Source organism: Rhinatrema bivittatum, chromosome 8 (genome assembly GCF_901001135.1).
Source record: "Rhinatrema bivittatum chromosome 8, aRhiBiv1.1, whole genome shotgun sequence".
NCBI classification, from domain to species: Eukaryota; Metazoa; Chordata; class Amphibia; order Gymnophiona; family Rhinatrematidae; genus Rhinatrema; species Rhinatrema bivittatum.
The window spans coordinates 153,560,960-153,574,610 of NC_042622.1; the positions used below are offsets into that span (position 1 = coordinate 153,560,960).

Genomic DNA, 13,651 nt, shown 5'->3' on the forward strand with positions numbered 1-13,651 from the left:
TGGTCCTACCTGAAATGTTTTCCTCCCAAGAGTGTCCATTGCTTTGTGATTCTTCCTAGGGGTGCCAGGGTGTTTGAGTGTACTTTGCTCTCAAGGGCAGATATGACCACCACCGATTGGTGTGGCAGCTGATGCTTTTTGAATCTAGTCTTCTAGACTAGGTAAATTTCATCTGCCTTCCTGTTCATGGGAGTTAGAGGGGTGGTCCCAGATCCTCAGCAGCAACTTAAGGGTCTTGTGCACTGGGACCACCACAAACTGGAGAATTTCCAACACCTTGTGCCTGGCATCCTCCTCTGTCAACTGAAAAGGGACAAGAACATAATTGCCATGCTGGGTCAGACCACAAGGGTCCATCATGCCCAGCATCCTGTTTCCAACAGAGACTAAACCAGGCCACAAGAGCCTGGCAATTACCCAACTGCCTCAGTCTTTGCAGGTGATGGCCCAGTCCTCTGGTAGAAGGCTCTGAGGGGAGATCCTCAGAAAAGGAATCTGCACAGTCATCCCCTGGGGGGGGGGGGGGGGGGGGGGGGGTGTCATATGGAGCCTCATCCTTATGGGAGTCTACAGGGGATGTGGCCCTAGGTTCTCAGCCTTTGTCCAGAGGCATGGGCACTGGCAGCATTGCCAAGGCTGGCACCAAAGCTAGATGGGGGGCTACAGGCCTTGGTGGAGCTTCCTCTGAGTAATTGGCAACAAGCCTCGTATTGGGTGAGAGAAGCAGTGACCCACTGAGCATTGATGGCATATGAAGAGCAGATGCCAGCTAGGTGAATAAATGCACTGTTCCAGCAGTGGCTCCTGAAAGGAGAGAGTGTGGGCATTGGTACTGTCTGTACCATAGGCCTGATGCCCTGCAGCACTTGTTCCACCACCAGCTGGACACTCTGCTCCAGCACCTCCTTGAAAGCTGCTGATGTTAATACTGACTGGGAGGCAGGAGGGGTGGATCAGTGACTGGCACCAGGACTGGTTGAGACCATCATGCACCCAGGCTCTGCAAGTCCCTTCATGAATGCACAGAGTCCCTAGAATAAGTGTCAATTGATCAGAATGCTTCTGGTACTTTGAATGTGTGCGTGCCATGTGCTTCTGGTGCATTGAGTGGTTATGTCAACTGATTGATGGCGCTCTTCAATTGAAGCAGCGCATCTGATCAATATGCCAGAAACCTTCTCCTTGGCCTGGGAGGACTTGTCGCAGCCATCCTTTTGATGCAAGCCTGCTGGATTTCACTTTTTTGGCATGTCTTCAATGCAGACGTAGTGGGCTCAAGAACAGTGGAATGGCACTGACCCTGAGGTTTCCCCAAGAGGGCCCAAGGAAGATGCCCGCTTTGACTTGGATTTCTGCTTTGCCTGGTCAGGGCTATGAGTGCACGGAGAGATTCTGTGTTGGGGCATAGGAGCCAGAGTCTGTTCAGAGGACTGCAATCTTCTTGGCATGCTGTCTTTGGGCCTTGGGGGGGGGGGGAGGACATGTGACCAGTCCTGGCAAGAGGACTGGCTGTGGTCCAGCCCTAGGCATAAATAATAATGTCCTTCTGTGAGAATTTTCCCCACACTGGCAATATTTAAAGCCAGAGGGTTTTGGTGCCATAACGGCAATGGATGACAAAAAAAAGTCTGAAGAAATTCAGAGGAAAAAAAACTCAGTGTGCAAATGGTGTGCGGAAAAAAAAACCAGACTGAGGATGTCCTGAATTGTGCAGGAAGGGAACCGCACAGTTTTTTTTTTTAAACTATTTTCTGAGAAAGCTCTACCTAGAGGATGCCATTGACATCTTCCATACAGAATGGATAGTTCAGCCTGCTAGAGACAGGAAAATAAGTATTTCCTAAGATTACTCCCAAGTCTACCCCTTTTCAACCTCATTGCATGATCCCTTGTTCTAGTCTCCTTTCCATGGAAGCCTTTGACATTTGAATGTTGCTATCATTTCTCCTCTCACCTTTCCCCCCCCCCCCAGTGTGTACATACTTAAGATTTTTATGCCTATTCCCATATGCTTTAAACCAAAGACCACCAACCATTTTAGTAGGCACCCTCTGGACTCCATTCTGTTTATATCCTTTTGAATGTGTGCGATCTTCAGAATTGTACATAGTATTCTAAATGAGGTATTGCCAGGGACCTATACAGGGGCAGTATTGCCTCTTTCCTTTGACCATTCCTCTTCAGCCAAGCATCTTTCTGGCTTTTGTCAGTTTATCCACTGGTATTTGCGTATGCTGCACCAAATGAGTCCTAGCTATTCATACCCTGCATGCTGCCCACACCACAGCATGCATGCTTACATGTGTTCTCAGAAAGGAGTTCCTATCAGTTTGAGAGCCACTGCTAATGTTGCTGCAAGATATACTCCTGGGGGAGTTCTGTGCCACTGTGGAATGCAGAGTTCCCCTGTCGCCTTGCCGATTTCTTCCCGCCAAAACCGGAAGCACACAGACAAGAGCCATCGCGATAGGGGGGGGGGGGGGGGGGGCATCTCAGCACGGCAGAAAATAGCAGAGGAGACCCTGGCATGCTAAAAAAAACAAAAAACAAAACCATGTCCCACTGCACACAGGATTTGCTCCTTTCGCAGAGAAGATGAAGACCTGGTGTGCTGTTCGCGGCATGTGGGGGGGGCCTTCATCTTCACTGTGGAGTGTGTCCTGCAGCATGCCAGTGAGAATGTGTGAGAGGGGGTGGGGGACTATGAGGAGATTGTGAAGGAATGTGTACGAGATTGGGAGCTCGTGTGTATGAAAAAGGGATTATGCGTATGTGAGGGAGCCTGTTATGAGGGTGTGTGTGTGTGTGTTAGAGGGAGGAACAGAACTGAGAACAGGGTCAAAGTCTGGGACTGGCAATAGAGTGGAAAGGGTTGAGTCTAGAGGTGAAGGGGAGATATTGGTAGGTGGAGGAGTTGGGGCCTGAGAGGGGAAACTGGCCAGGGGAGTAGGAAGCGTGAGTGGAAGGGACACTTACAGTGAATTAACAACTTTTCTGTAATTTAAAATGTAGTTAAAGACTCATGTAAATGTTATTTTGACCAATATAAAAAAAGGTTGCAGAATTTTCAGTTTTTGTGCACAGAATTTCCCCAGGAGTAAAGATACAGAGTTCAGGTGCTGGCCTGAGCATCAGGTAGTGTGGCTTTTCTGTGGCACACTGGTTCAGAAACACTATACTAGATCAATGATTCTCAGGATATCTATAAAGATTATTCAGATGTATCTGCATCCAATACAACAGATCTACCAACTTGTCCTGGAAACCCCAGAACCAGATTTTCAGCATGCCTACAGATATGTACAAGAGAAGTCTGCATGTACTAGAGACCTATAATATGCAAATGGATATCCTGCAAACCTGACTGGCTATGGGGTCATCAGGACAGGTTTGGGAAGCCCTGACTGAAAAAGGTAGTACATGAAGCCTCCTAAATAGGAATTGTGAATATGCAGAAAGCCATACTGGGTTAAACTGTTACAAGATTCCCCACCCACACAATCTTGATACTTCTGCTCTGAAGATAGAATGCCTGAGGGAAGAGGATTAACCATGTGAATATTTATACAGCACCATGTAACAGATGCATGAGCTCTGTGAGTTTAAAACTTGATCTTCTACATTTCAGTTTAGGAACTAGACCCTTGGGAGAGATTTTCATGTTTAAGCCTGCATAACAGGCAGATACCACAGTAAGTTACATGAACAGTACCATTTTAGATCAAGCAGCAGAGGCAACCTGTCGAACTGAAACAGCTCAAGTACTCAAAGAAATTTGAGTGCCCAAAGGTCTACAACCTAAAAATCTGTTATACATAGTTACCATTACCCACAGAATAGTAACATTAGATGGAAATAGGCCTATGTCTTAACCCTTTCAGATGCTGCCTCAGGACTTCCTTGTTTTGTGATTCAGCTTCCTCTTAAAGGCTAATAATGCTACAGAAAGGATTTTAAGTGGGCCCAGTAATATGAAACTGTCCACTGTGCATTGATTCCAGCAGCATTTTCTAAGTGGCAGTAATTTTACAGACACATGCACACACCATTCAATTAAGACACCTTCAGAACGCTTGTCCCTTAAATAGTTGTAAAGGCTGTCAAAATCAATTCTGGGAACTAAATCAGGTTATCCAAGCCTGCCATGGGGATTCCAGAGCTAGGAGGTTCTCAACATATCCATAACAAATATGGATGAGAAATTTGCATATACTGGAGCCTGTAATCAAAGCAAAATTCAATTCATCTGGTTCAAGGATCAAACCATGCTTCTGTTAATCCAAGGTAGAAGCAACTTCATTCCCTAAAGTGTTGTGCCAACAATCAATATCCACACTAGTGTGCTTAAATTGTTGTGCTTAGAAGCGGAAGCACAGTCCTGATAACCAAACTAGGGGGCTGATGCAATAAGGTGCATTCAGTAGAGCACAGTTCTACTCTCAGTACAATTCAGTAAGGTTCACGGGTGCTGTGTTGAGAGCCCACACTCCCAATGCATGCCCAGTTACCTCTCCTGAGCACACAATCCTGTATTTAAGTGAGGGGTTGCACTAAAAAGGAGGCACTAGAGACAATAGGGCATCCCTATGCCTCCTTGGCAGTGGAAACCCAGAAGAGAGCTATTAATGGATTCAGGAAACACTCAATTTTTCAAGTGCCAGTTTTACAAGCATCTGTTTTCCTAACAGACCGCTGGCACTATTTTTTACATTTTGGTTCCTCCGACTTATTGCTAGGATATTAAGTCAGAGGGTGTACAGAAAACAGTATCTTCTGCTTTTCTGTGTGGCTTAGGTGCACATTTTTTCTCAGTATCCAGGGTGCCTAAGTGCTCATCACATTAAAATGCATGTTGAAGCTGTTTCCGGGGGGGGGGGGGGGGGGGGGGGGGGGGGGGGGTTATGTGCATTTTTTACATACTAAACCCTTTACTGTATAAGGGGGTAGTGGACATGCATCAAAATCTTGCATCCAACCATGGGTAAAAAACAGAACGCTCAGCTGAGCGCTTAACGGTATCTGACCAATAGTGTGCAAGTGCTACTCCTGATGCAGCAAAGAGCATTGGGCACAAGAGTGTGTAGAACTGTGTCCTGCTTAACACCCTCACATGGAAATCCCATGCAAATAACTATCATCTTCCCAATGCAGAGGGGGTGGCCTGCCTTAACTCAGGTTTTTAAGCACTGGAAATTTTACTCCTGGTCAGAGGTGGAGTAAAGTTTCTGGCACTTGTCAGTCTATGTGCAGAAATTGACACCTGTAATTGAGGTTTATGCGCAGAAAACATGCTTTGTACATACAAGTATGTTCTGCTAATAAATACACTTTCTGCACTGAAAGCATTTGTGGGCATGATAATGTTGTGTGCATAAATCATGAGATTCCCCCACTCCTGAATTTAGGACGTGCATTCAGCCTGTGCTAAGCCCACATTTTAAGTTGTTTGTGTGCATTTTCCAGTGTGAGCACATTTTTAGCTCCTGATGCATTAGCATACTATTAGCTTAGTGCATCAGGAGTTAAACTTTTTAAAGTGTGTGCTGATAAGTCATGGGGGAATTCTGTGCTACTGTGGAGCACAGAATATCTCCCCCCCCCCCCCCCCGTGCAGAACTGCCATTTTCTGCACAGAAAATAGTAGGAGTCCCCGGCATGCTGCGAATGGAGTGCGTCCCATGTGCTGCGGGACGTGCTCCGTTTGCAGCGAAGATGGAAGGCCCTGGTGAAAGAATGTGTGTGAGAGAGAAGAGGGTGACAGCATGGGGGGATATGCTTGAGTGTAGGTTTCAGAGGGAGCTTATATGAGGAAATTGTGAAGGAGTGTGACAGATTGGGAGCTCATGTGTATGTGAGGGTGCTAGCCTGTGTGGGTGTGGATGCTTATGCAAGAAAGAGGGCCCTGCATGAGGGATGTGTGTGTGAACCTATATGAGGGCGTGTATATGTGTATTAGAGTGAGGGAGCATGTGAGGGGCAGCAATGAGAATGGGGTCAAACTCTGGGACTTTCAATAGAGTGGAAGGGAAAGATACTGTCAGGGGAAGGAGTTGGGGCCTGAGAGGCCAAAGTGGCCAGGGGAGTAGGGAGAGTAAGTGGAAGGGACACTCTTGCAGAATTTCCCTGTATCTTTAAGTAATAAGATTTCTATATTAATTAAAAAAAAGTGTTAAGACTCCTGTAAATTGTGTTATTTTGACCAATATAAAGTTTACAGAATTTTAAGTTGTGTGCAGAATTCCCCCATGAGTAGTGCTGCATTTCAGCACAGTTTTAACTCCCATTACTACATCAGCCCCTAGGCTTACTTCAAAGACTGCAAGACCCTTCTTCCTAGTGTCTGCAGTATGCTGGCTGTCACAATCTTCTAATTTGAATCCTGTCAGTCAAGAGCCTATTATAGTATGTCTGCTGCTTAAAACTCCCAAGTAGGAACAAAAAACTTGCAGTAAAACTGATACATTCTTTTACATTTGATTGTCAATGAGAACTGTCGACACACCTTAAATTATTTTATTCCATTCCAATTAATAGGCTAATGAATTTTATACCAGTCATCTCACTAGTAAGTTTCCTCAGCTGCTCAAGCAAGATGACTCATTTACTACTTCAGGCTCAAAAAAGGCCTGCCACATCAAGAAAACAAGAAATTGTGTCAGCTAGCATCTTTTATAATAGAGGGGGGGGAACAGCCAGTTAATGCATCAGTTTCTTGCGATACCTGCATTGATGTTTATGGGTTTTTCTCTCATTGACATTCCTCCTTTCATGATTGGTCAGCCACTTCACAAGATTACAGTCAGATACTTACAGGTATTTCCCAGTTAGCTTAGTCTAGGGCCAAAGCAAAAAGCTGAACATTTAAATTCAGCTCAGTTTCCTAGCACAGAAGATACATTAGCTTGCTTGCATTAATTAAGAGTATCAGTAGGGTCCTTCATTTTGGGCTTTATTTTTTCCAGGAATTCCTCAGCGTATAAGTACAAAAAATAAGTTACCTAGAAAAGGTTTCCCCACTTTAACATTTTTGTACTTGTAATAAACATAGGTTCCTATGCATCAGGAATTCGGAAACACAAACGAAGTTTTGTACAAAACAAGAAGCTAAGTGAATGGAAAGCATGGTTTGTATGTACACATCACTTTCTGCATATAAAGTATAGTTTATGTGCAGAAGAGATGTTCTGTGCAGAAAGCCTTTTTATGCATGTGCACAAAAAGGCATTTCACAAACATGGTTTCTGCAGAAAAATATCAACTCCAGTTTCCACCTGTAGACTAACATTAGCCCTGGAACTTTACTCCATCTCAGACTAGAAGTTTTCCAGCACTAGCAGGCAGATACTGTAAGGTGTGCTCAGCATGCTTGGCCATGAGATTTGACATCCACAAGCTGCTAACTTCCCCTGGAATCTAGTAGTACTCATCACATGCAGATGTATGTTGATGAGGCTGTTAAGATACTGTAAGTAAAATTCATGGCCAATCCACACATTTTACACTCAGAAATTAATGCTTGCCCAAAAGTTTACAGAAGCTTTTCTGTACACCCTCCAACTTAAATATCCTACTGATATTAAGGATGAGGAACCAAAAATGTAAAAATAAATAAAACAATGTTTTTTTTAAAGATGTGTTGGCCAGTCAGGTTAGAGCTCACACTCAATTTTAGCGGCATCCATTTTCCTAGCCTATGTCTATCAGCGGGTTCAGAAAGTTGACTTGTCCCCAGCACCTCCTTTAGCACAACCCCTTATTTAAAATCAGAATCACACGCCCAGGAGACGTGTCTGGACGCACGCTCGGCACACGAAGCACCTGTTCGCCCGCACTTATTGAACTGGCCTGAAAGGAGACATGGAGGTACGACAGCACACCTCTTGGCAATAGGAGCCAATAGCTAATGCCATCATTAACAAGGAATTTCCATGCAAGAGCTCTAATAAATGTACCTTGTTGCATGCAAGTTTTTTTGCGGAATGTCTTGCTGCATCAGCAAGTTGTGTGACTGCCAAATGCACTTTACTGTAGCAGCCTGTTAAGTATAACTTAAGAGGGTTAAGTAAGGCATGGCAGGAGGACTTCCAACAGTGGCTTTCCAGCCTTCAAGTCTAACCATTAGGCTATGCCTCCACTCTAGGAGAATAGGCATGCACTTTGCAATTGTGAGCTAATATCTTTAGTCACCTTTTAAAGAAGGTTGTGCTTCAAAAAGTGATTGAAGAAATACAACACATACTACTTCCCTCTATTACTCACATTCCTTTTGCTTTCAGATTTCATTCTTACAACTAAACTTAAGCAGTACAGGCAGAGTACTAATTTTAGGATCATGCTAGGTTCCAAGCCTTATAGTTTCCTGTACTCCAAGCCAGTTCCAGATTTAGGATTTGTTTCTTGGAAGAGTAGAAGGAATATCTGAGCATAGGTGGATTAATAGTCAAAGGGCTCTGCGGCAACACTACCTCTAGATAACGAGCCCTTAGGCAGGTGTATAAGCCTCACAAAACAAACTGCCAGGCTTTAAATGTAGTTTCCCACCAGTAAGCAAGCAACGAGACCTCCAATGATTTAAGCCAAGCCAGACTGTACAAGGAGCACAACAACCTACAGTGGAAGTATTAAAACACTCAAGGCAAAACTTGCTATACAATAGGGGGCCAATGCAATACAGCAAGTTCAACTGAGCGCACTTAGAACCTACAGTTGGACACAGGTTGTCTAGGTGCAATAAGGGGGATTAGCACTGCAATGCAGTGTGAAACTAATAGAGCTCACCACATGCAAATGCATGTGAATGAGGCTATAAGCTATTCACTCCCAAAGCAAAATAAGTGCATCTAAGACATTTTTCACTCCGAATTTAATGCCTGCTTGGAGCAGACGTTAATTGCTGAGTGCTCCTAATAGTACAGAAAAGCAGAAAAGACTGCTTTTCTGTACAGCCTCCTATTTAAATACGGTTAGAATATTAAATAGGAATAACAAATCTAAAAAAAAGTAAGAGTAAAAAAAACGGTAGTCAGCTGTGGGAAACACAGTTGACAAGCCTGTTTCCTGGCTGTGTTTAGTAAGAGGGACACAAACTCAGCATCCATTTTCCAAGCCCGGTAAGTAGTGAATAAATCAATAGCGTGTAGGGTACTTAATATTAATTTACTCCTTCACTTATTGCCATTGGTCCTTTTCACTTTGTCAGTGAACAGACCAATCAGCAATAAGTGAAGGAGAAAATAAGTCATTAAGTGCCCCACACCAATATCGATTTATTCACTCCCTGACAAGCTTAAGGCAGGTCAGACAGGGGTGCCTGCGCGTTGGTTAACCTCGCCCCTAGCGCCTCCTAGTCACCAGGAGCCCCATTTTAAATATTGCTTCGCACCCCCAGGAAAGGGGCCTGGGGGCGCTGAATACTCAGCACCCACTTTCTGCATCGACCCCCTAGGATAGTTAACGTGAAGCCTAGCGGTAAGTTGCAACTGGCTGTGAAACAAATCAAAACGGATTTCCGCCACCGTGGGCACGCCTGAAACCTTGACTGCTGTTGTCTCAGGTGCCTGTTTAGACAATAAGCCAATGGGCTGGGGTTTGCTCTCTCTCTCTAAAGCAGTCTTACAAAGTGTCCAAGCTCTCCCCCGTGTAGCGGTTCAATTCCTATAATGGCGGTCACGCCACAGTTTAAGAATAGCTCTACTCCCGCTGCTGGTATCAGGGGAGAAACAACCAACGGAAACCGCGCCATGGTTTCCTTAGCACACAAGCCCCGGGGCCGCCCTGCCACGACCGGAAGTACACGTAACAACGCCTAAAGCCCGCGAACAGGTACTACAATAGCACCTTGAGTTCAGCCAGCTCCTCCCCTCCCCCCAGCCTGTCACGCGCCAGGTCAATAGTTACTGGGAGCTTGGAAGAGACGTCCCCCGATTGAGCCACGCACCGCACCTACAACCCGCGAAAACACCGCGCATGCGCTGACCAAAACCCCTCCCCGGAATGCACGCGCGTTACCACCAGAAGCGTCAAAATGACAGGACGAAAAAACAAAAAGAGTCGTATAAATGGGACGTAGATCCAGATATTATCGGGTATAAAACAAGCCATCTACTGTCTCCCAACAGGAGGCCAGGGAATGACTCCCCCTTAACACTTTTATTCTATAAAGCACAGACGAAAGGGGGGGGGAGGGGGGAAGGAGGCGGAAATCGCTCCAATCCTGCCCTTCCCTCGGGTCTTCACATCAGGTGAGGAAGAGAGAAACCGGCATCAAATAAAACCACTCTTTCCCCCCCCCCCCCGGTAAGGGGGGAGTGCGACGTTACTTCTCCTTTATCGCTTACGGAGAAAGGGGCCTCGCACTCTACTGAACAAATGCATTTTCATTTATATTTCTTTCCTCAACACCCCCTCCCTCACTACATTTAACACAGATCAAAGATGGCGTGAATACATTTTTTTTAATAAAGGTAGCAAAGGACCAAGAATGCAGGGACAAGGAGCTAAAGTAGGAAAGAATACAACTGGAAATGGCATAATACCGTTAAAAGACAAAAAAAAGGCCCGTTTAGGAAGGAGGAAAGCTCACCATGCCTGCTGGACTGATGAGGAGAAGCTAATACCGTTCTCTTTCGCTCGCTGGCTGCGGCTCCCTACTCCTTCCGTTTTAACCCCGGCAGGCGCGCCCCTGCCTGCTTCGGGGCGGGGCCAGTTGCCGAGCTCACTACGCGATGTGGCCTGGGTATTGAAGCATTTTCTTTTTTCTTTGTGGCGCTGTGAGTCATCGTGAACTGGTCCATGCCACCCCCTCGCATTCCGTTAGCTAAAGGCTGCTTCGTGCGACCTTTTTATTTATTTTTTTTTTGTATTCTTTTCGACCGCTGCGCTCCATTCCATTAACGCTGTTTGGCCAGAAGCGGTGGTTTGTGCAGCACGTCCGCTCTTGCTAGGGCGGCCGGCATCTGGGCACAGGTCACAGCGGCTTTTTTCCTTGTGATATCTGCGCCAGTATGTCACCCAGAGTGGTTGGGGGCCTAGCTTGAAGCCCGAGGGAACCGACCGAGGATACAAGTCGTCCAGGCTTCCACTTCGTGCTCCTTAGCCAGTTCGACGCCTCAGATCGATGGCAGGTTTGGGAGTCGGGACACATCCCCCCTCCCTTCGCTTGAGTCATCACTAGGGTGGCCAACTTTTCCACATACCTGGACACTTGAGGACTGGGGCGCGGGGTCAGAAAGTGCCCCCACCCCTTATTTGCATAAACGAACCATACTGAAGGCCTCCAGTTCCAGCTCTTCAGGCCCTCATAGGTCCATTTTCTTTTTTTCATATACACACAGTCTTATGCTCTCCCTCTCCTGCTCACGCACACGTTCTCATAAGCTCTCTGTCACACACACACTTTCCCTCACATACACAAATTTTTGTGCCACTCATATACATGCTCTCACGCAAACATGCTCATGCTTTCTTACCCAGCCTCTCCCATTCACATGCACATTTGGCCCGCCTTTTTTCCTGAGGTGCACTGCCCAAGTCCCAACAAACAGAGGGATGCAATAAATTAGTGTAAAAAGTGGGCGCTGAACAGTCAGCACCCGCTTTCTTAAAGTGCCATACAATATTAAAATTAGGGGGTCACGTTTTCGTGGCTCGGCCATCCACCGGCAAGGAAAACTGACGCCGAGGGTTGAGGAACCAGCGCTTGTCAATCGAGCATCCGTTTCCTGAACCCGACTGTCTTTTTTTTTAACTTTTTGTTTCTTGAATTTTTCATCCTACTTAATATCATAACGATATTAATATCATAACAATATCATATTAATATCATAACGATATTAATATATCATAACGATATTAATATCATAACAATATCATATTAATAACGATATTAATAATATCATAATGATATTATTAATATCATAACGATATAAAGTAGGTTGCAGTACAGAAAAGCAGTTTTTTCTGCTTTTCTGTACTTGTTTTAGATGCGCTCAGCTATTAACGCCTGCTCCAGGCAGGTGTCAATAGATGACAGTTGGACGCACATTTTTTTCCGCATCGGGAGTGAATGCCTAATAGCCTCATTCACATGTTAGGAATTATTAGGAAGGGAATGGTTAATAAAACTGAAAATGTCATAATGCCTCCGTATCGCTTCATGGTGAGACCGCACCTTGAATACTGTGTACAATTCTGGTCGCCGCATCTCAAAAAAGATATAGTTGTGATGGAGAAGGTACAGAGAAAAGGCTGAAGAGGTTAGGTCTGTTCAGCTTGGAGAAGAGACGGCTGAGGGGGGATATGATAGAGGTCTTTAAGATCATGAGAGGTCTTGAACGAGTAGATGTGAATCAGTTATTTACACTTTCGGATAATAGAAGGACTAGGGAGCATTCCATGAAGTTAGCAAGTCGCACATTTAAGACTAATTGTAGAAAGTTCTTTTTCACTCAACGCACAATTAAGCTCTGGAATTTATTGCCAGAGGATGTAATTAGTGTAGCCGAGTTCAAAAAAGGTTTGGATAATTTCTTGGAGGAGAAGTCCATTAACTGCTATTAATCAAGTTTACTAAGGGAATAGCCACTGCTATTAATTGCATCAGTAGCATGGGATCTTCTTGGTGTTTGGGTAATTGCCAGGTTCTTGTGGCCTGGTTAGGCCTCTTTTGGAAACAGGATGCTGGGCTTGATGGATCCTTGGTCTGAACCAGCATGGCAATTTCTTATGTTTTTAGATTCACTCCGCGTTGGATGCGTGTTGAATATGCGCTAGTCCCCTTATTTATTTATTTATTTATTTTTACTTTTTATATACCGACATTCTTGTATAATATACAAATCATACCGGTTGCATTATTGCATTAGGGGATTGATTGGCGCCTATTCAACCCGCGTCAGCTGAGCACACTGTATTGCATCGGCTCCAGGGGAAGCTGAAGAACAGAAGTATTAGAAATACCCCCCTATTATAGCAGCAGTACAAATTTACCTGGAGGGAGACAGGAGCTAGACAGGAGGACAGCCGACTGCAGCACATAAAGGCAGAGTGTGTAGCTAGCAACAGCACAGAGAACCACAACTGATGTACCAGCATCGCCAGAGGGGATGTCTCCATCCATCATGTTTCCCATTCTCTCTGGTCCTGGCCCAGCTGCATGCGATGGTGAGCTAGCAGCATGCCCCAGTCAGGGAAAAAATGAGGCAAGCAGTTGAGCCGTAGCTGGAGTCTTTGGAGCTATTGTGATAAAGCAAAATAAACAAAAAAAAGCATCTGTAAATCCACTACTATGCCCTGAAGAATACAAAAACCCAGGGATTTAGTGTGTTGCTGAGAAAACTCTGGTGTCTGGTATCACTATAAGGAGTCTCACACATATAACGGTTGAGACTCCAAAAGAAGCAGGTACTGTTTTTGCTCTATATTTGTAAATATGTGCCAGTAATACAGTGCTATGGTGTTTAAACTTTAAACTTTCAATTTTTCTTTTCTTCAAAGCCACAATGTTGCATTTGCACAATTGTATGCTAAGTCTAAAAATGGCTGTAATTTTCTATTCCAAGTCAACTCTCCTGTATGAAACAATGCAATACATCTTATCTGTTACTCCAATAATACTTCCAACTTATCTTCGCGCTGTCCAAGGACAGACAGG

General features: G+C 44.9%; 1 protein-coding gene across 1 annotated transcript in view; it reads right to left on the minus strand.

The window, feature by feature from the left end:
- Positions 1-10,733, minus strand: part of LOC115097279 (cofilin-2-like) — a 29,736-nt gene extending 19,003 nt beyond the window's left edge. Inside the window, exon 1 of the mRNA XM_029612954.1 lies at positions 10,583-10,733. Coding sequence (XP_029468814.1) covers positions 10,583-10,585 — 3 coding nt within the window. The 5' untranslated portion in view covers positions 10,586-10,733. The remainder of the gene's footprint in view (positions 1-10,582) is intronic.
- Between the last annotated feature and the right edge of the window lie 2,918 nt (positions 10,734-13,651).